Source organism: Phocoena phocoena, chromosome 2 (assembly GCF_963924675.1).
Source record: "Phocoena phocoena chromosome 2, mPhoPho1.1, whole genome shotgun sequence".
NCBI lineage: Eukaryota > Metazoa > Chordata > Mammalia > Artiodactyla > Phocoenidae > Phocoena > Phocoena phocoena.
The window spans coordinates 78,358,859-78,380,551 of NC_089220.1; the positions used below are offsets into that span (position 1 = coordinate 78,358,859).

At 37.2% G+C, this 21,693-nt stretch overlaps 1 protein-coding gene across 1 annotated transcript in view; it reads right to left on the minus strand.

Annotated features, from left to right (window-relative positions):
• AQR (aquarius intron-binding spliceosomal factor) overlaps window positions 1–21,693 on the minus strand; it is a 100,449-nt gene that overhangs the window by 24,594 nt on the left and 54,162 nt on the right. The window contains exons 21-26 of the mRNA XM_065870888.1: window positions 21,188–21,334; window positions 20,329–20,398; window positions 17,708–17,818; window positions 15,123–15,232; window positions 2,584–2,719; window positions 480–689 (exon numbers count right to left, since the gene is read on the minus strand). Of these exons, the coding sequence (XP_065726960.1) occupies window positions 480–689; window positions 2,584–2,719; window positions 15,123–15,232; window positions 17,708–17,818; window positions 20,329–20,398; window positions 21,188–21,334 (784 nt within the window). The remainder of the gene's footprint in view (window positions 1–479; window positions 690–2,583; window positions 2,720–15,122; window positions 15,233–17,707; window positions 17,819–20,328; window positions 20,399–21,187; window positions 21,335–21,693) is intronic.

Genomic DNA, 21,693 nt, shown 5'->3' on the forward strand with positions numbered 1-21,693 from the left:
TAGTCTTCCAATGATGTTTCCAATAAGGAATGAGAAAACTATGAAGCATCCCAGGGCTCCCTGGGTTCCAAATATATTCTTCTCTGTCCCCTTTATATAGTGGTGATTCTTATTTCACCTTAATAATCAGGAACAGTCATCCTGGCTAACATAGCAACCTCATTTTTTGTTTACAGATCAAAGGCATAAAGAACTTAGAACAGCCAAATTCCAAATCAAAGAACCATTGTTAAATCTCCTAATGAAAGCATTCCTTTCTTAAATACTAAGACTTTCACACCAGAAAAATGGGGATTCAATTCATATCTTAATTTTTACTTATTTCTTCAACTAGAAAAATAAGTGCTTCCAATAATCTCACTTAAAAGCAATAATCTGGTTTGCTAGATTTGAATATTCCACTTACTACATTTTAAAAAAAACAACAAACTAAGCTTAAAACCTTTAAAGGAAAGTTAAAAGAAGTTGAGAACCCTTACCTCAAGCTGAGTAAAGATTTTCTTAATATGCCTGAAACATCCTTCAGCAATTTCCATGTCTTCTTCATAAGATCGGCCTTTAAAAATGGGTTGAGGGGCATTTGCAAAGTACTCATGAAAAGGGAAGAAAGTGGAGACTTCAGTAACATCTGGCAACGTGTTACCTTTATTTTTCACTTTGCTGATATACTCTTCCCAACGAGACATTACCTGTAAGAAAAAAAGAGACTTGAGGTTAAATTTGCCAGCTCTTATGTTTTAAATAATAAAATAAAAAACGAATTGAGTGAAAATAAGATTTGGTAGGTAAAAGAAAAGGAAAAGAAAAGCAACCTTTGACCCAACAGGACTATTGCTTATCCAAGTCACTGACAGACTGCCCTTCTTTTATAAAAGTAACCTTTAAGACTGTAGGAAAAAAACCTCTTTGATAAAAAATGTATGGATGGGATGGGAAAGAACCTCAGGATCATCTCATGGGACTTTATCTCAGACATTTCAGATTTTCTATGCATATTCAAAACAATTTATTATTGATGATCAAAAAAAAAAAAAAAAACCAAACCTCTCTGGACAAAGAAATTCCTCATTTTTTCACTATCTCAGTTTCTCTCCATATATGGTTAAGTTCAGCTCTAGTAGCTTTTTAATCAATTTAGCACTTGTCAAACCTTCTCCTAGACCTTCATAATTTTTCCAATTCTCTTTAGCATACTTATAAAGAACTTCTGGTTAAGCTGCGTATATATTTGAAAGCTCATTTTATGACTTTTGTGACATAAGTAGTTCAATTACCTCCTGCTATAAATGTTAACTATGGCTCTACTCAGTTCCTACTTAATCTCCATTTTTGTAATTCTCTCAGTTTTTCTGTTATAACTTCAATGTTTCTCAAAGTGTGGTCCTTAGAAAGAATATCTGAAAAGCTAAATAAAAATGTAGATACCTGGTGCCACACCTTACTAAAACAAAGTCTCTGGGGACAGAGCTTGAGAATTCCCTTTTTAAACAACTTTCCCAATGTGATTATTGTGTGTTCAAAACTGTGAGGCCTTCTGAGGCCTCCAGTTCATATTTCTCAAATTTATTACTTAAGGTTCTATAATTTATATATTATTTCTATTACTTTTAAAACTAGTTTTCACTGAGAGCCTAGTGATTTTTATTTTGTGACAAACATGCATTTAAGCATGATCTTTACTCCATTATTCAAAGTTCTCAACAGTCTGAGTCTAATGCAGACAACTTTGCAAGATCATGCATATGTCCCATGTTTCACAAGGAACCATGAAATTAGCTCATTCTGAACGGACTCAACTGGTTTACCTGCTTATAATGAGCATAAACTCTTTTTTTCATATATATTTTACAATTTCAGTGTTATGATTTGTACCTAAAACATACAAATAGCATTAGAACAAAGAGAACAAATACAGTTATACATAAATCTTCATTATTTATGCTTAATCCATTTAAAATTATTAGTAAACCAGTTGACTTTTAAAGTTTATTTTTATTTATTTTATTTGGCTTTACATTTCTCATTAATTTTCACACCCCCAAACAACAGCAAAAACATGCCTCTAAATTGAAGTCAAAGAATTTTTAACTTAAACTCCTACTTTGAAATTAATTCTAAAACAAAATGTACTTCTAGAAATTTAAAAAGGAAGTATGTTTTTCTCCATTACTTGATTAATATGCATAGCAAAAGCAAGTTAAAGAACTGTATTTGTTACCACTGGGTAGCTAGACTGGTTATAGTTCTATAGTAATGGAAAAAAATGAAAACAAAAAAAAAAAAGAGAGAGAGACTAGAAACTTTGCCAATAGCAAGAAAAAAAAGAAGAAAAAAGATTTTAAAGTAGCAACATTGGCCTTTCACTGAATGAGTCATCAAGCAAAGTTATTTAGCAAAGAAAAGTGAAGAGAATAGGAAATACAAACATTTAACACTCACAAATATAGCTTTGGCAATAGCATATATTTTAATCTACTCAATAAAAAAGTAAGCTTTCAAGAAAGGATCTCCAGAACCCATCCCAGTTTCCAACTGAAGACCATATTACAATAAAGTGTGATTGTAAAACCCTTAATCTCTTACCTGATATAAGAAGAAATAGCCTGCAGTTTCACAAGTATACGAAGCATCTCCTGGAACCCCTAGACTCTTCTGCAATCGTTTGACTTCTTCTAAAAGCTCTATTCTTCGAGCTAGGACATAATTAACTCTTCCATACCTAAAAATTTCAATTAAGCAAAAAGGCAAAATTACATAATGAAGAGACTTGCAAGGAAACTGTCAGCAAAATATTGAAGAAAATCATAACAGAAACGATAAATGGCCAAAGAGAAAAAAAGAACGGTAGAAAACATACGTATATATTTACTATAAGTAACAGTTCTTGAGTTATTTTATACTAAAGCTACTTAAAATGTACCCTATGGATCAGGGCTGATCTGCAAATGTGTTAGTGGTCTGTGAGACAGGAAAATCAACTACATTACTAAACACACCTCTAGTTTGGCTTTTTTTTTTTTCTTCATAAAAAAACCTTCACAAAAAAGGAAACACTACAGTGTATTCGGGTGCTAGTTCATCTCATAACAGACCAGAATATAGTTTACAGATTGGCTACTCTTAATAGCACTATCATAAAAGTAGATTAGCTCTAAAGGTTTTGAAAACTAATTTTAAAATTTATTTGATCATTCTTTGGCATAGAGCATGCAGCTTGGCATCTGGACCAAGTATGTTCATAAATGTTTGCTGAATGAGTAAGAAAACTAAAATTTGGAGAGTACCCGGCCCAGAGATAGGTAGTTAAGAAAAAAAAGTGGAACCAGAATTGGATCCCAAAGCCTATGTATACTCTTTCCACCATAAAAAGTGCCTCCTTCAATCCTTTAACACTAATTAAAAAAAAAAAAAAAGAAGCAACATACAATGGAATTCTATGTAATATTTGCTCAATTATTCTGTAAATCCAAAACTGTACTAAAAAAAATCTACTAATTAATTTTAAAAAGCAAGTACAGGAACACCTCATTTTACTGTGCTTCACTTTATTGCACTTTGCAGATACTGCATTTTTTACAAATTGAAGGTTTGTGGTAACCCTGCATTGAGCAAGTCTTTCAGTGCTGTTTTTTCCAACAGCATTTGCTAACTTCATGTCTCTGTGTCACATTTTGGAAATTCTTGAACTATTTCAAACATTTTCATTATTATTACATTTGCTATCTGTGATATGTAATCTTTGATATTACTATTGTCATTGTTTTGGGGTGCCACAAACCATGACCATGCAAGACGGTAAACTTAACCGATAAATGTTGTGTGTGTTCTGATGTGCTCCATCAATTGGCCATTCCCCTGTCTTTCTCCCTCTCCTCAGGCCTCCTTATTCCCTGAGACACAACAATATTGAAGTTAAGGCCCATTAATAACCCTACAATGGCCTCTCAGTGTTCAGTTGCATGTCTCACTTCAAATCAAAAGCTAGAAATGATTAAGGATAGGGAGGAAGGCATGTTGAAAGCTGAGACAGGCCAAAAGCTAGGTCTCTTGCACCAACAGTTAATGAAGTTGTGAACGCACAGGAAAAGTTCTTGAAGGGAATTAAAAGTGCTATTCCAGGGACCTCCCTGGTAGCGCAGTGGTTAAAACTCCGCCTGCCAATGCAAGGGACGTACGTTTGATCCCTGGTCCGGGAAGATCCCACATGCCGTGGAGCAACCAAACCTGTGCACTACAACTACTGAGCCTGTGCTCTAGGGCCCATGAGCCACAACTACTGAGCCCGTGTGCCACAACTACTGAAGCCCGTGCACCTAGAGCCCATGCTACACAATAAGAGAAGCCACCACAATGAGAAGCCCACGCACCACAATGAAGAGTAGCCCCCGCTCATCGCAACTAGAGAAAGCCCACGCGCAGCAACAAAGACCCAACACAGCTAAAAATAAATAAATAAATAAAAAATTTTAAAAAGTGCTACTCCAGTGAACACACGAATGATAAGAAAGTAAAACAGCCTTATTGTTGATATGAAAAAAGCTTTAGTGGTTTGGACAGAAGATCAAACTAGCCACAACATTCTCTTAAGCCAAAGCCTAATCCAGACAAAGCAAGGCCATAACTCACTATCTTTAATTCTAGTAAGGTTGAGATAGGTGAGGGAGCAGCAGCAGAAGGGTTTGAATCTAGCCAAGGCTGGTTCATGAGGTTTTAGGAAAGAAGCTGCCTCCAAAACGTAAAAGTGCAGCGTGAAGCAGCAAGTGCTGATGTAGATGCTGCAGCAAGTTATACAAAAGATCTAGCTGTGATAACGAAGGTGGCTACACTAAACAACAGATTTTCAGTGTGGAAAAAATACAGCTTTCTATTGGAAGAAGATGCCATTTAGGACTTCCATAGCTAGAGAGGAGAAGTCAGTGCCCATCTTCAAAGGTTCAAAGGACAGGCTGACTCTCTTGTTAGGGGCTAATGCTGCTGGTGACTCTAAGTTGAAGCCAATGCTCATTCACCATTCCAGAAATCCTAGGGCCCTTAAGACTTATGCTAAGTCTACTCTGCTTGCGCTCTGTTAATGGAACAAAGCCTGGATGACAGCACATCTGTTTACAACATGGTTTACTGAATATTTTAAGCCCACTGTTTGCACCTCCTGCTCAGGAAAAAGATTCCTTTCAAAATATTACTGCTCATCAACAATGCACCTGGTACCCAAGAACTCTGAAGGAGATGTACAATGAGATTCATGTTGTTTTCAGGCCTGCTAACACAACATCTGTTCTGCAGCCCATGCATCAAGGAGTCATTCGACTTTCAAGTCTTATTATTTAAGAAATACATTTTGTAAGACTATAGCTGTCATAGACAGTGATTCCTCTGATGGTTCTGGGCAAAGTAAAGTGAAAACCTTCTGGAAAAGATTCACCATTTTAGATGCCATTAAGGTCATTCGTGATTCACTGGAAGAGGTCAAAATATCAAAATTAACAGGAGTTTGGAAGAAGTCGATCCTAACCCTCCTGGATGACTTTCATGGGATTAACACTTCAGTGGAGGAAAAAAAACTGTAGTTGTGGTAGCAGTAGCAAGAGAACCAGAAGATGGGACTGAATTACCTCAATCTCAAGATAACACTTTAACAGATAAGGAGTTGCCTCTTATGGGAGAGCAAAGAAAGAAGTTTCTTGAGATGGAATCGACTCCTGGTGAAGGTGACATGAAGACTGTTGAAATAACCACAAAGGATTTAGAATATTACATAAATTTAGTTGACAAAGTAGCAGCAGAGTTTGGTAGGATTGACTCTAATTTTGAAAGAAGTTCTATCGTGGGTAAAATACTACCAAGCAGCATTGCCTGCTACAGAGAAATCAAGATTGAATCCACATGGCAAACTTCATTGCTGTCTCATTTTAGTAAGCTGCCATAGCCCCCCCCCGCCGCCTACCTTCAGCAACCACCACCCTGATCAGTCAGCAGCTATCAACGTTGAGGCAAGACCCTCACCAGCAAAGATTACAGCCTGTTGAAGGCTCAGATGATGCCTAGCATTTTTTAGTAATAAAGTATTTTTTTTTTTTTTTTTTGCTGTACGCGGGCCTCTCACCGTTGTGGCCTCTCCCGTTGCGGAGCACAGGCTCCGGACGCGCAGGCCCAGCGGCCATGGCTCACGGGACCAGCCGCTCCCCGGCACGTGGGATCCTCCCGGACCGGGGCACGAACCCGTGTCCCCTACATCGGCAGGCAGACTCTCAACCACTGCGCCACCAGGGAAGCCCTAAAGTATTTTTTAACTAAGGCATGTACATTGTTTTTTTAGACATAATGCTATTGCATGCTTAGTAGACTATAGTATAGTGTAAACAATACTTTTATATGCACTGGGAAGCCAAAAAATCCATGTGACTCGCTTTATTGTGGTATGCACTTGATTATGATGGTCTGGAACTGAATCTGCAAAGTCTCTGCGGTATGCCTGTACACAATTATAAATAATAGCATAGTTACAGATGATTACTAAAAAAGAGACTAATAAAAACTTGTTTGGGAGAAGTAGCATTATGAGTGATCACTCCCTCTCCGCTATCTTACTAGATACAAAAATTTTTGTTTAGGGAAAGTGATATTAATTTTATTGTGAAACAGTCACTATTTTTCTTTTTAATTATGACAAAGAGAGAAATATGAAATAAATGAACAAACAAGCACACACATTATTAACAAGATCTGGAGCTTGACTTTCCTATCAGAAAGCAAAAAGTATGTTTTTCCTGAGAAACATAGTAGCACCTGAAATCATTTTTAAAATTCTGCTGCTTTTCTATTATAATATCTTTAAATACCAGGAATTGAACTGTACCACACTTATAATTACACTATTTAGCATACCATGAGCACCCATACATTCAATGAATTATGGATTGGTAGATTTTAGAGTTGAGCCCACTTGTGTAAGTTAGGTTTAATAATAAGAAATACCCATGGGAAGAACTCAGGGAAGCATTACAAGCTGATCCAAAATTAAGAATCTACAGCCCTAAATAAATTAATGTGTTGATCTTGCCCTCTGACTTTTCAGAAGCTAAAATATTTTGGGAGGGGGACCTTCAAGATGGCAGAGGAGTAAGACATGGAGATCACCTTCCTCCCCACAAATACATCAAAATTACATCTACATGTGGAACAACTCCTACAGAACAGGTGAACGCTGGCAGAAGACCTCAGATCTCCCAAAAGGCAATAAACTCCCCACATACCTGGGTAGGGCAAAAGAAAAAAGGAAAAACAGAGACAAAAGAATAGGGACGGGACCTGCACCAGTGGGAGGGAACTGTGGAGGAGGAAAAGTTTCCACACACTAGAAGCCCCTTCGCGGGCGGAGACTGCGGGTGGTGGAGGGGGGAGCTTCGGAGCCGCGGAGGAGAGCGCAGCAACAGGGGTGCGGAGGGCAAAGCGGAGAGATTCCCGCACAGAGGATCAGGGCCGACCGGCACTCACCAGCCATAGAGGCTTGTCTGCTCACCTACCGAGGCAGGTGGGGGCTGGGAGCTGAGGCTCGCGCTTCAGTCGGATCCCAGGGAGACGACTGGGGTTGGCTACGTGAACATAGCCTGAAGGGGGCTAGTGCACCACAGCCGGGAGGGAGTCCGGGAAAAAGTCTGGAGCTGCCTAAATGGCAAGAGGTAGTCTGCCTGCTGATGCAGGGGATACGGGTTCGTGCCCCGGTCCGGGAGGACCCCACATGCTGCAGAGCGGCTGGGCCTGTGAGCCATGGCCACTGGGCCTGCATGTGCGGAGCCTGTGCTCCGCAACGGGAGGGGCCGCAACAGTGAGAGGCCCGCGTACAGAAAAAAAAGGCAAGAGGCCACTGTTTCGTGGTGCGAGAGAAGAGGGGATTCAGAGCACCACCTAAACGAGCTCCAGAAACGGGTGCGAGTCGTGGCTAACAGCGCGGACCCCAGAGACGGGCATGAGATGCTAAGGCTGCTCCTGCAGCCACCAAGAAGCCTGTGTGCAAACACAGGTCACTGTCCACACCCGCCTCCCCTTCCCAACCCCTGGGAGCCTGTGCAGCCCACCACTGCCAGGGTCCCGTGATCCAGGGACAACTTCCCTGGGAGACCACATGGCGCACCCAGGCTGTTGCAACATCACGCCAGCCTCTGCCGCCTCAGGCTCACCCCATATTCCAATTGTAACTAGCACACCTCTCCCTCCCCCCAGCCTGAATAAGCAAGAGCCCCCTAATCAGCCACTGCTTTAACCCCCTCCTGTCTGGGCGGTGAACAGATGCCAGAGGGCAACCTACATGCGGAGGTGGGCCAAAATTAAAGCTGAACCCCAAGAGCTGTGCAAACAAAGAGAAAGGGAAACTTCTCTGTGAAGCCTCAGGAGCAGCAGATTAAATCCCCACAATCAACTTGATGTACCCTGCCTCTCCGGAATACCTGAATAGACAACGAATCATCCCAAAATTGTGGTGGTGGACTTTGGGAGCAACTGTAGACTTGGGGTTTGCTGTCTGCGACTGATTTGTTTCTGATTTTTATGTTTATCTTAGTTTAGTGTTTGTTATCATTAGTGGATTTGTTTCCTGGTTTGGTTGCTCTCTTTTTTATTTTTATTATTTTCTTTATTTTAATAACTTAAAAAATATATATATATATTTTTTTCTTTCCTTCTTTCTTTCTTTTTTTCTCCCTTTTATTCTGAGCCATGCGGCTGACAGGGTCTTGGTGCTCCAGCCTGGTGTCAGGCCTGAGCCTCTGAGGTGGGAGAGCCGAGATCAGGACATTGGACCACCAGAGGCCTCCCAGCCCCATGTGATATCAATCGGCAAGAGTTCTCCCACAGATCTCCATCTCAATGCTAAGACTGAGCTCCACCCAACAGCCAGCTAACTCCAGTGCTGGATGCCCCATACCAGACAACTAGCAAGACAGGAACACAACCCCACCCATTAGCAGAAAGGCTGCCTAAAATCATACTAAGTTCACAGAGACCCCAAAACACAACAAATGGACACAGCCCTGCCCTCCAGAAAGACAAAATCCAGCGCCACCCACCAGACCATAGGCACCAGACTCCTCCACAAGCCACTGAACCAACCTCAGCCACTAGGGGTAGACACCAAAACAACAGGAACTATGAACCTGCAGCCTGCGAAAAGGAGACCCCAAACGCAGTAAGATAAACAGAATGAGAAAACAGAGAAATATGCAGCAGATGCAGGAGCAAGGTAAAAACCCATCAGACCAAATAAATGAAGTGGTAATAGGCAGTCTACCTGAAAAATAATTCAGAGTAATGACAGTAAAGATGATCCCAAATCTTGGAAACAGGATGGAGAAAATACAAGAAACGTTTAACAAGCACCTAGAAAAACTAAAGAGCAAACAAACAATAATGAACAGCACAATAAATAAAATTTAAAATTCTCTAGAAGGACCCCATAGCAGAATAACAGGCAGAAGAAGGGATAAGTGACCTGGAAGATAAAATAATGGAAATAACTACCATAGAGCAGAATAAAGAAGAAAGAATGAAAAGAATTGAGGACAGTCTCAGAGACCTCTGGGACAACATTAAAAGCAACAACATTAGAATTATATGTGTCCCAGAAGAAGAAGATGAAAAGAAAGGGCCTGAGAAAATATTTGAAGAGATTGTAGTTGAAAATTTCCCTAACATGGGAAAGGAAATAGTCAATCAAGTCCAGGAAGCATAGAGAGTCCCATACAGGATAAATCCCAGGGGAAACATGCCAAGACACATATTAATCAAACTATCAAAAAATAAATACAAAGAAAAAATTATTAAAAGCAGCAAGGGAAAAGCAACAAATAACATACAAGGGAATCCCCATAAAGGTTAACAGCTGATCTTTCAGCAGAAACTCTGCAAGCCAGAAGGGACTGGCAGGACATGTTCAAAGTGATGAAAGGGAAAACCTACAACCAAGATTACTCTACCCAGCAAGGATCTCATTCAGATTCAATGGAGAAATTAAAACCTTTACAGACAAGCAAAAGCCAAGAGAATTCGGCACTGCCAAACTAGCCTTACAACAAACACTAAAGGAACTTCTCTAGGCAGGAAACACAAGAGAAGGAAAAGACCTACAAAAACAAACCCAAAACAATTAAGAAAATGGTAATAGGAACATACATATCAATAATTACCTTAAATGTAAATGGATTAAATGCTCTAATCAAAAGACACAGACTGGCTGAATGGATACAAAAACAAGACCCGTATATATGCTGTCTACAAGAGACCCACTTCAGACGTAGGGACACAAACAGACTGAAAGTGAGGGGATGGAAAAAGATATTCCATGCAAATGGAAATCAAAAGAAAGCTGGAGTAGCAATTCTTGTATCAGAAAATATAGACTTTAAAGACTATTACAAGAGACAAAGAAGGACACGACATAATGATCAAGGGATCAATCCAAGAAGATAACAATTGTAAATATTTATGCACCCAACATAGGAGCTCCTCAATACATAAGGCAAATGCTTACAGCCATTAAAGGGGAAATTGACACTAACACAATAAAAGTAGAGGACTTTAACACCCCACTTTCACCAGTGCACAGATCATCCAAAATGAAAATAAATAGGGAAACACAAGGTTTAAAGGACATATTAAACAAGATGGACTTAATTGATATTCATAGGACATTCCATCCAAAAACAACAGAATACACTTTCTTCTCAAGTGTTTATGGAACATTCTCCAGAATAGACCATATCTTGCGTCACAAATCAAGCCTTGGTAAATTTAAGAAAACTGAAATCGTTTCAAGTATCTTTTCCGACCACAATGCTATGAGACCAGATATCAATTACACGAAAAAAACTGTAAAAACTACAAACACATAGAGGCTAAACAATACACTACTAAATAACCAAGAGATCACTGAAGAAAATAAAGTGGAAAGCAAAAAATAACTAGAAACAAATGACAATGAAAACATGACGACCCAAAGCCTATGGGATGCAGCTAAAGCAGTTCTAAGAGGGATGTTTATAGCAATACAATCCTACCTCAAGAAACAAGAAACATCTCAAATAAACAACCTAAACTTACACCTAAAGCAATTAGAGAAAGAACAAAAACCCCCCAAAGTTAGCAGAATGAAAGAAATCATAAAGATCAGATCAGAAGTAAATGAAAAAGAAATGAAGGAAACAATAGCAAAGATCAATAAAACTAAAAGCTGGTTCTTTGGGAAGATAAAAAAAATTAATAAACCATTAGCCAGACTCATCAAGAAAAAAAGGGAGAAGAGTCAAATCAACAGAATTAGAAATGAAAAAGGAGAAGCAACAAGTGATACTGCAGAAACATAAAGGATCATGAGAGATTACTACAAGCCACTATATGCCAGTAAAATGGACAACCTGGAAGAAATGGACAAATTCTTAGAAAAGCACAACCTTCTGAGACTGAACCAGGAAGAAATAGAAAATATAAACAGACCAATCACAAGCACTGAAATTGAAATTCTGATTAAAAATCTTCCAACAAACAAAAGCCCAGGATCAGATGGTTTCACAGGCGAATTCTATCAAACATTTAGAGAACAGCTAACAACTATCCTTCTCAAAATCTTCCAAAATATACCAGAGGGAGGAACACTCCAAATGTCATTCTATGAGGCCACCATCACCCTGATACCAAATCCAGACAAAGATTTCACAAAAAAAGAAAACTACAGGCCAGTATCATTGATGAACATAGATGCAAAAGTCCTCAACAAAATACTAGCAAACAGAATCCAAAAGCACAGTAAAAGGATCATACAGCATGATCAAGTGGGGTTTACCCCAGGAATGCAAGGATTCTTCAATATACACAAATCAATCAATGTGATACACCATATTAACAAATTGAAGGATAAAAACCATATGATAATCTCAGTAGATGCAGAAAAGGCTTTTGACAAAATTCAACACCCATTTATGATAAAAACTCTCCAGAAAGGAGGCAGAGAGGGAACCTACCTCAACATAATAAAGTCCATATATGACAAACCCACAGCCAACATCATTCTCAATGGTGAAAAACTGAAACCATTTCCACTAAGATCAGGACCAAGACAAGGTTGCCCACTCTCACCACTATTATTTAACATAGTTTTGTAAGTTTTAGCCATAGAAATCAGAGAAGAAAAAGAAATAAAAGGAATCCAAATTGGAAAAGAAGAAGTAAAACTGTCACTGTTTGCAGGTGACATGATACTATACATAGAGAATCGTAAAGATGCTACCAGAAAACTACTAGAGCTAATCAATGAATTTGGTACAGTAGCAGGATACAAAATTAATGCACAGAAATCTCTTGCATTCTTACACACTAATGATGAATAATCTGAAAGAGAAATTAAGGAAACAATACCATTTACCATTGCAACAAAAAGAATAAAATACCTAGGAATAAACCAACCTAAGGAGACAAAAGACCTGCATGCAGAAAACTATAAGACACTGATGAGAGAAATTAAAGATGATACAAACAGATGGAGAGATATATCATGTTCTTGTGTTGGAAGAATCAACACTGTGCAAATGACTATACTACTCAAAGCAATCTACAGATTCAATGCAATCACTAGCAAACTACCAATGGCATTTTTCACAGAACTAGAACAAAAAATTTCACAATTTGTATGGAAACACAAAAGACCCTGCATAGCCAAAGCAATCTTGAGAAAGAAAAACGGAGCTGGAGGAATCAGGCTCCCTGACTTCAGACTATACTACAAAGCTACAGTAATCAAGACAGTATGGTACTGGCACAAAAACAGAAATATAGATCAATGGAACAGGATAGAAAGCCCAGAGACAAACTCGCACACATATGGTCACCTTATCTTTGATAAAGGAGGCAAGAATATACAATGGAGAAAAGACAACCTCTTCAATAGTGGTGGTGGGAAAACTGGACAGCTACGTGTGAAAGCATGAAATTAGAACAATTCGTAACACCATATACAAAAATAAACTCAAAATGAATTAAAGACCTACATGTAAGGCCAGACACTATAAAACTCTTAGAGGAAAACATAGGCAGAACACTCTATGACATAAATCATAGCAAGACCCTTTTTGACCCGCCTCCTAGAGAAATGGAAATAAAAACAAAAATAAACAAATGGGACCTAATGAAACCTCAAAGCTTTTGCACAGCAAAGGAAACCATAAGCAAGACAAAAAGAAAACCCTCAGAATAGGTGAAAATATTTGCAAATGAAGCAACTGACAAAGGATTAATCTCCAAACTTTACAAAGAGCTCATGCAGCTCAATATCAAGAAAACAAACAACCCAATGCAAAAATAGGCAGAAGATCTAAATAGACATTTCTCCCAAGAAGATACACAGATTGCCAACAAACACATGAAAGGATGCTCAACATCACTAATCATTAGAGAAATGCAAATCAACATCACAATGAGTTATCATCTCACACCAGTCAGAATGGCCATCATCAAAAAAACTAGAAACAGTAAATGCTGGAGAGAGTGTGAAGAAAAGGGAACCCTCTTGCACTGTTCGTGGGAATGTAAATTGATACAGCCACTATGGAGAACAGTAGGGAGGTTCCCTAAAAAACTAAAAATAGAACTGGCATATGACCTAGCAATCTCACTATTGGGCATATATCCTGAGAAAACCATAATTCAAAAAGAGACAAGTACCACAATGTTCACTGCAGCCTTATTTACAATAGCCAGGACATGGAAGCAACCTAAGTGTCCATCGACAGATGAATGGATAAAGAAGATGTGCCAGATATATATAATGGAATATTACTCCGCCATAAAAAGAAACGAAATTGAGTTACTTGTAGTGAGGGGGATGGACCGAGCCTGTCATACAGTGAAGTCAGAAAGAGAAAAACAAATACCATATGCTAACACACATATATATGCAATCTAAAAAAATAAGAAAAATGGTTCTAATGAACCTAGGGGCAGGACAGGAATAAAGATGCAGATGTAGAGAATGGACTTGAGGACACGGGGAGGGGTAAGGGTAAGCTGGGATGAAGTGAAAGAGTAGCATTGACATATATACACTACCAAATGTAAAACAGATAGCTAGTGGGAAGCAGCTGCCTAGCACAGGAAGATCAGCTGGGTGCTTTGTGACCACCTAGAGGGGTGAGATAGGGAGGGTGGGAGGGAGACGCAAGAGGGAGGGCATATGGGGATATATGTATACATTTAGCTGATTCACTTTGTTATACAGCAGAAACTAACACAACACTGTAAAGCAATTATACTCCTATAAAGAAGTTAAAAAGAAAAACTGTTGTGTGATCTCTTTAATACAAGAACTCAAAATAAATGCAACATAATAAGTTAACACTCTTTTAGCTCTTTTGATGTCTATAATCGATTTAGTCAAAAGTAATGTTCAATAGTCAAAGGCTGTATTTATTATGTACAAGCTGTTAATTATGCTTATTGACTGAAACTATGCTTTAAAAATGAATTTAAATATAAATGAGATGAGCTATCATAAAGCAACTTTAAAGGAAAAACCCAAAATACTAACAGCAAAAGAAATTTGACTTCTAAAGTTTTAGTCACCTTACAATATGTAATATTAAGCATGAAGTCCAGCTAAACTGAGAATAAGTTCCTGAATTAATATTTACAACCCCAAAGCTTATACTATCATTAATCTCCAACTGCATTTCATTAAATGAATCCAGTTAATTGGTGCCTAAAATATATGCAAATTAAATGTGCAGATGAAATGTGAACAGGAATTGCGTAAACGTTGTACAGTTTGGGCTTGGCAACATTAAAAATTACTTCAATAAATAGAGAGCAAACGGATATATGCAATTTAAACAAGATGAAAAGATAACTCTCTTCACTGAAATAACTGTATGAGGAAAAAAATGGCATAAACATGCAGAACTGGAGCAGAGGGAAATCCTGAACAGACTTTAGGTTCAATTAGGATAGCCTAAGTAGGTTACACTAGAACCCTTCAGAATTCAGTTGGAGTATTCACTGCTCTCTTTTCCTGTTCTTTATTAAAGAAAAAGAGAAGGTTAAAAATTCTTTGTATACCATTTCAAAACTAATCCCCATTTGCTAACCTGCTGAAATCTTTCTCCGTCTCCAGCTCTTCTTCTCCATGACCAAGACGCAGGAGGTGACGCTCGTCAATGTCTAAAGCCATGATTTTCTCAAACAACTGGTTCAGGGCCTGGAGAATAAAAAATTAAAAAAAAAAGAATGATGGAGAATTTTATAGAATCAGTAGGCTCCTTTAAAAGTAACAAAAACTAACAATCAGAAGGATAGAAACGAATGAGCATTGCCCAGTCAGATAAGAATCAAAGTAAAAACACAGAAGGAAACATCTTATATTAAGGCCATTTATAATTTAAACAAAACAGTATTTTTATTGATTTCTGATATTGCTACATATGTATACTTGGTCAAATTAGTAACTGGAAATCATAAAAACCATCTATCCATTACATCTCTGATAATTTATGAAAAGAGAAGGCTTCGGCTCAGTATATATTTTTCTCAAGTAGTAAAAATTAGTAAAATAATTAACAATCACATTAAGTTTCATTTTATTTAATAGAAATTCCATGAGTTGCAGAAAACTGAAAAGTTTTTGTGGTTGGAGAAGTCCTCTTAGATGTGTGGGTAGAATACTTCAAAAGGATCACAGAGAGGAAAGGTAAAGTGCAACATTCAAATCTTAGACTGAAAGTCTAAATTAGCTCTCTATACAATAAGAAGCAGAGCACTCATTGCAAACTGTTCTGATGAAAGCCATTTACCTATGAAATGTTCGTATTTGGGGGTCCCTGAAATCCTAGTATTTACTATCTGAACATCTGCAGTTATAAGGTTTTGCAGAAAGGCAAAAGTTTCATTGCATGGAAAGATATGCTAATAAAATGACATTTAAAAATTAGCCCCCACTCAAATATTTCTCCCAATTTACCACTAGTTTAACCCCGCCCATGAGGTCAGCATCCAGTCTTGTAAACATCCAGGCTACGTAAGGTATACAGATATCCTTTGCTATCAAAATTCTAGCAATTAGAGCTCAGAAACTGATGAGATAAACATAAATCTTCAGGAAAAAAATTCACGCTATCTAAACTCTTGATATTTTTCATCTAAAACTTGAGATGCAATAGATCAGACCACATGGCATTCCTCACTGTCCAAACCTTTCCTATCCAAACTCACGAACCACATAGATTTAGGGGACAAAAAATACTAGCACATTGCAATCTCAGAAAAAACTGCAAGATTTCATCGTGAATTAAAGTGATGTTGGAGAACTGCTAGAATTATAGATGGGAACCAAGATCTGGTAAACAAAACAGTTGTGAAATATCAACAACTTGCATTTAAGAGGATGGTCTGATTATCAAAGGAGCAAAGAAATCTTTGGCTATTTTTGCAAAATAACCTTCTCTATAATTGTGCTACACAAGACAGTCATAAGTAGAGGATACTATAGAAAGTCATTATCAAGTTATGACAAAATTTACTAAAAAATATTATGTTAAAACAACACTGAATAATTCCTTATTCATTCTAAGTATCTGTAAATAGGTAACATTATTATAGACTGAATTTTATTAAATAGAAGAAAAAAGTCTTTACACAGTTTGTTTCTTTTATCAAGATAAAGTCTTAACCCTCTCTTGTGCACAATTTTAGTACACCAGGCCAGTTACTTATAAACTTTAAAGAAATAAAAACATAAGTGAATGAATTGGATAGTACTAACTTTAAAATCCTGAGATTAAGTTGATGAATAACCGTAAATAACATTTAGCATTCTAAAAACTCAGTGTTTCTCTGTAGACCAACTTTTTTAAAGAATTGGTCAACTGAAATCACTATTGTTAATACGTATTCAGAGAAAACAGGTACCTTTGGAGATTTAGACTACCATGTGAGTTTCATAACATGTTTCAGAATGTTCTGAGAGCTAGCTCCCTGTCACATTTTACATTAGAGTTAATATCACCTGTTCTTTTTCATGTCTATGGTAGTGACAGCTTCAGAATAATTACCTCAGCACACATACAGATGTAAAGACCATTTTTCATCCATTATTTACAAGAAAGGAGTTTGTTTTCCTTGTTTTAGCTATTTATAAATGCCTTATGTATTGGACCTGCAACCTAAAATTGTCCTTCCATGTAATATACATATTCGTATGCATATTTTATAAGGATTTAAAATTTAATCCAGTATTAATGTGATCTGGATTTAGTCTTTTAGGAATATCCATTCTACTAGTAGAAAAATACTACTAGTAAGGGGTAATGCTTTTGATCTCAAAGTAAAAGGTCTAGCTTAGCATGGATGATAGGAGAAAAAGGCAATTACCACATATCCAAATATTCTTCTCAGCTTTTCCACATTTGGACTGCCTCTATTCGAAATAAAAGATTGTTTTTATATTTTTCTCAATATGGTCTAGTCATGACCAGAGATGATCCAAGATTAACTCAATAACAAACATTATGCTCATCAGCCTTTCCTGGTACTCTGTGAGCCTATAATCAGGTTATCATATAAGCAGAAATCTCCATTGTGCTTTCATGCATCTCCCACTCCATACATGCATGTCCACTTCATACATGCATGTATGGAGTGCATGCATGCACACGCACATACACACTCTCTCTTTTACCTGATTGGAATGAGTAACAATCAGAGTCCTCTGCTCTGGGAAATTGTGGTAGATGTTGGATATGATTTGGACCGCCACATCTGTTTTTCCTGTACCTGGTGGGCCCACAACCTAAAAAGCAGATGAACACATAGCAAACTACTAAGTTATCACACAGTTAGAAAATGGAGATTTTAAAACTGAAAGATAAAGTAAATTTAAAAATTCACTGGGTAAGTTCAATGCAAAATGGACAAGACAGAGTTAGTGAACTTGAAGACAAATCAATAGAAATCACCCAACCTGAACAACAAGCAGAAAAAAAAAGATTAAAAAAATAATACACACAGCCTTGTGAATCTATGAGGCAATATTAAAAGGTATAACATATCTCTCTAATCCTAGAAAGAAGGGGAAAAGCATGCAGTGTAGAAAAAGTATTTAAAGAAATAATGGCTGAAAATTTCCCAAATCTGGCAAAAGACATAAATCGCAGATTCAAGAAGCTCATTTAACCATAAACAGAATAATCCCAAAGAAATCTAAGGCCAGACACATAATAATTAAATGGCTGGAATCTAAAGACAGAGAAAAAAATCTTAATAGCAACCAGAGAAAAATGATATATTACATATAGCAAAAAGATGTTTCAAATGACTGTGGACGTCTCATCAGAACATGGAAGCCAAAAGGAAGTGGAATAACATTTTTAAAGTGCTGAAAGGAGAAAACTATCAATGCAATATTCTTTGTCCAGTGAAAATATCTTTAAAGAATGAAGATGAATTAGAGACATTCTCATATGAAGGAAAATAAAGGTAATTCATTGCTAGCTGATCTGTTCTTAAAACTGGTCAAAGTGGGCTTCACTGGTGGCGCAGTGGTTGAGAGTCCGCCTGCCGATGCAGGAGACACGGGTTCGTGCCCCAGTCTGGGAGGATCCTACATGCCACGGAGCGGCTGGGCCCATAAGCCATGGCTGCTGAGCCTGTGCGTCCGGAGCCTGTGTGTCCCGTGCTCCGCAACGGGAGAAGCCACAACAGTGAGAGGCCTGCGTATCCCCCCGACAAAAAAAACCCCAACAAAAAGAAAACTGGTAAAAGAAATCCTCAAAGGAAATGATACCAGAGGATACTTGAGATATCAGGAATAAAGGATAAATGGTAAATATAACAGACTATTCTTCTCCTCTGGAGTTCTTTAAAATATGTTTGATGTCTGCAAGAAAAAGTTCTAATATTGCCTGATGGTATTTTCAGTGTATTTACAGGTAAAACATATGACAACTACAACATAAAAGGGGAAGGTAAAGGGACCTATACAGAAGCAAGGATCCTCCAATCAATTTAAGAGACAGAATACTGATTCTAAGTAGGCTGTGAAAGAGTAAGTGTGTATACTGTAATTCTCTAGAGCAGCCATTAAGAAAAACCTATACAAGAGATATAATAAAAGAACAAAATAGATAAATATAAATGAAACACTAAAAACTATCCAAATAACTCAGAAGAAGGCAGGAAAAGGGAAACAGGAACACACAAAAAAGGGAACAAACACAAAACAAATAATGAAATGGTAGGCCTAAACCCAAACACATTAATAAGTACATTAAATGTAAATGGACTGAACACACCAATTAAAAGCAGAGACTTGTCAGAATGGAGAAAAAAAACCACGCACCAACTATATGCTGTCTACAAGGAACTCACTTCAAATATAATAGGTAGGTTAGAAGTAAACTGATGGGAAAAGATATATCATGTAAACACTAATCAAAAGAAAGCTGTGGTGGCTATATTAATATCAAAGTAAACTTTAGAGTAAAGAAAATTACCAGTGATAAAGACAGACATTATACATGACAAAAGTGTCAATTCACCAAGAAGACACAACAACCCTGAAAGTGTATGTACATATCCATAAAGCTTTAAAATACATGAAGCAAAAATGGACAAAACTGAAAGGAGAAACAAATTCAAAATTATAGTTGGAGACTTCAATACTCCTCTCTCAGTCAGCAACAGCAATAGTACGTGGAATACCAGCAGGGATAGACAAGTACTGAATAACAGCATCAACCAAATGGATCTCATTGACATACACAGGACACTCCACCCAAGACAACAGAACACACATTCTTTTCAAGTGCACACAGAATATTCACCAATAAATCATATCCTGGGCCATAAAACAAACCTTAATAAATTTAAAAAAATTGAAATCATAGAAAGTATGTTCTCTGACCATAATGGACTTAGACCAGAAATCAGTAGAAACCTTCAAATACTTGGAAATTAAACACATTTCTAAAGCACTGTCAACAGACTTTTTCTGTACAGGGCCAGCAAGTAAACATTTTACTCTTTGTGGCCCATACAGTCTCTGCCACAAGTATTTAAACTCTGCTGTTGTGGCACAAAAATGGCTACAGGCAATACATAAATGAATGGCCACAGTGAGGTTCTAACAAAACTTTATTTATGAACATTGAAATGAGTAGCGTCCATACACATAAGATGCCACAATTACTTATAAACACTTAATTCAGTTGGGTTTTTGGCCTTAAAACAGAATACACGCTGAAAATCTGACACTTCTAGTCTGAATCCATTTAAGAACTTGTAGAACAGTAACTCTCTTACCATAGTTAGCCCAGGCTGCATTCCAGCACGGATGGCCTCTATCTGTGTATGAGTGAACTGAATTGTATTCCTTCAAATAAGAGTTGATAAGAAGTTCGTTAAAAATAAAGATGGATGACGTTAGTAAGAATTTAGACAACAATGACCAGAGGTCTGAACATCTGCTCTATATTTGCCCCTTGTTTCCCAATTTTTTCCTCCTCCCAATCCAGCCCTTTCTGTGGGTGTGTGTGCAGTAAACAGTACATACAATAAGATATACCTTCTTAACAAATTTTAAATGTACAGTACAGTGTTGTTAACTATAAGCACAATGTTGCACAGCAGATCTCAAGAACTTTACATCCTACATGACTGGCCCAATCTCTTCTGAATGACCCTCTTTACCTCCGCCCCTCCACAGACCAATTAAAACTGAATGAATTTTATGGAAAGAAAAGACTACAGTTATTTTCCAATATGTTTAGCCCAGCCCAGATCTTAACAAGAGTGTCAAAATTCTAGTTCCAAATCTAACACCAAATACAATGCCACTTTATTAGTCATGGCACACAAGCACAAGGGTAGCTGCTAAATGCAACACATGGTCATGAAGTAAGAGCCTTGTGCTCACATTAAGGTAGACTGTTAATATTTATTTCTCATAGTACCTGAAAATGTTTCTTTTTGAAATATTACTACAGAATGGCCAAAAATATTACTACAAATGGCCAAAACTAACAGAAGAGAAGTAAACAGGGTCCAGAAACAGAAGTTTCTAAATAATTTTTAAAATCAGAAAAATTTTTAAATATTACTAATCCACTTGAAATAGCAAACTATTATTCATTATTACAATTAGCAGAAATAGTGAAATTACCGTTTGGGCTGGTTGTAAGGATAAGGACCTCTATTAGGAATAACATGAGGTTCAACAATTAAGGTTTTTGCCTCTTCAGTGTCTTCATCTTCCTTCTCTGCATCTTTCCTTTTCTTCCCCTTTCCATTTCTTACTGGAAAAGTTATCCTACAAGACCAAAACCTTGTTCATTTTTACAATTAACAACAGTTTACCAAGCACCTATCTTGTGCATGACATTGTATAGAGGATAATCAGATGAGTAAGAAACATTTATAGTTTAAAGGAACTTACTATCTGCATATAAATTTTGAAAAAAGCATATTTAAAAGCATTAAAATGCAGCCAAGGGTGTTTAGATTAAGAAAAAAGTCATCTGATTAAAGGAGAATCAAAGAAAAAACATTTATTTATATATTTATTTTGTTTTTTTAGGGGAAATAATTAACTATTTTTTTAATTGGGGTAATATTCACATAATATAAAATTTACCATTTTAAAGGTTCAATACAATGGGTTTTATACAA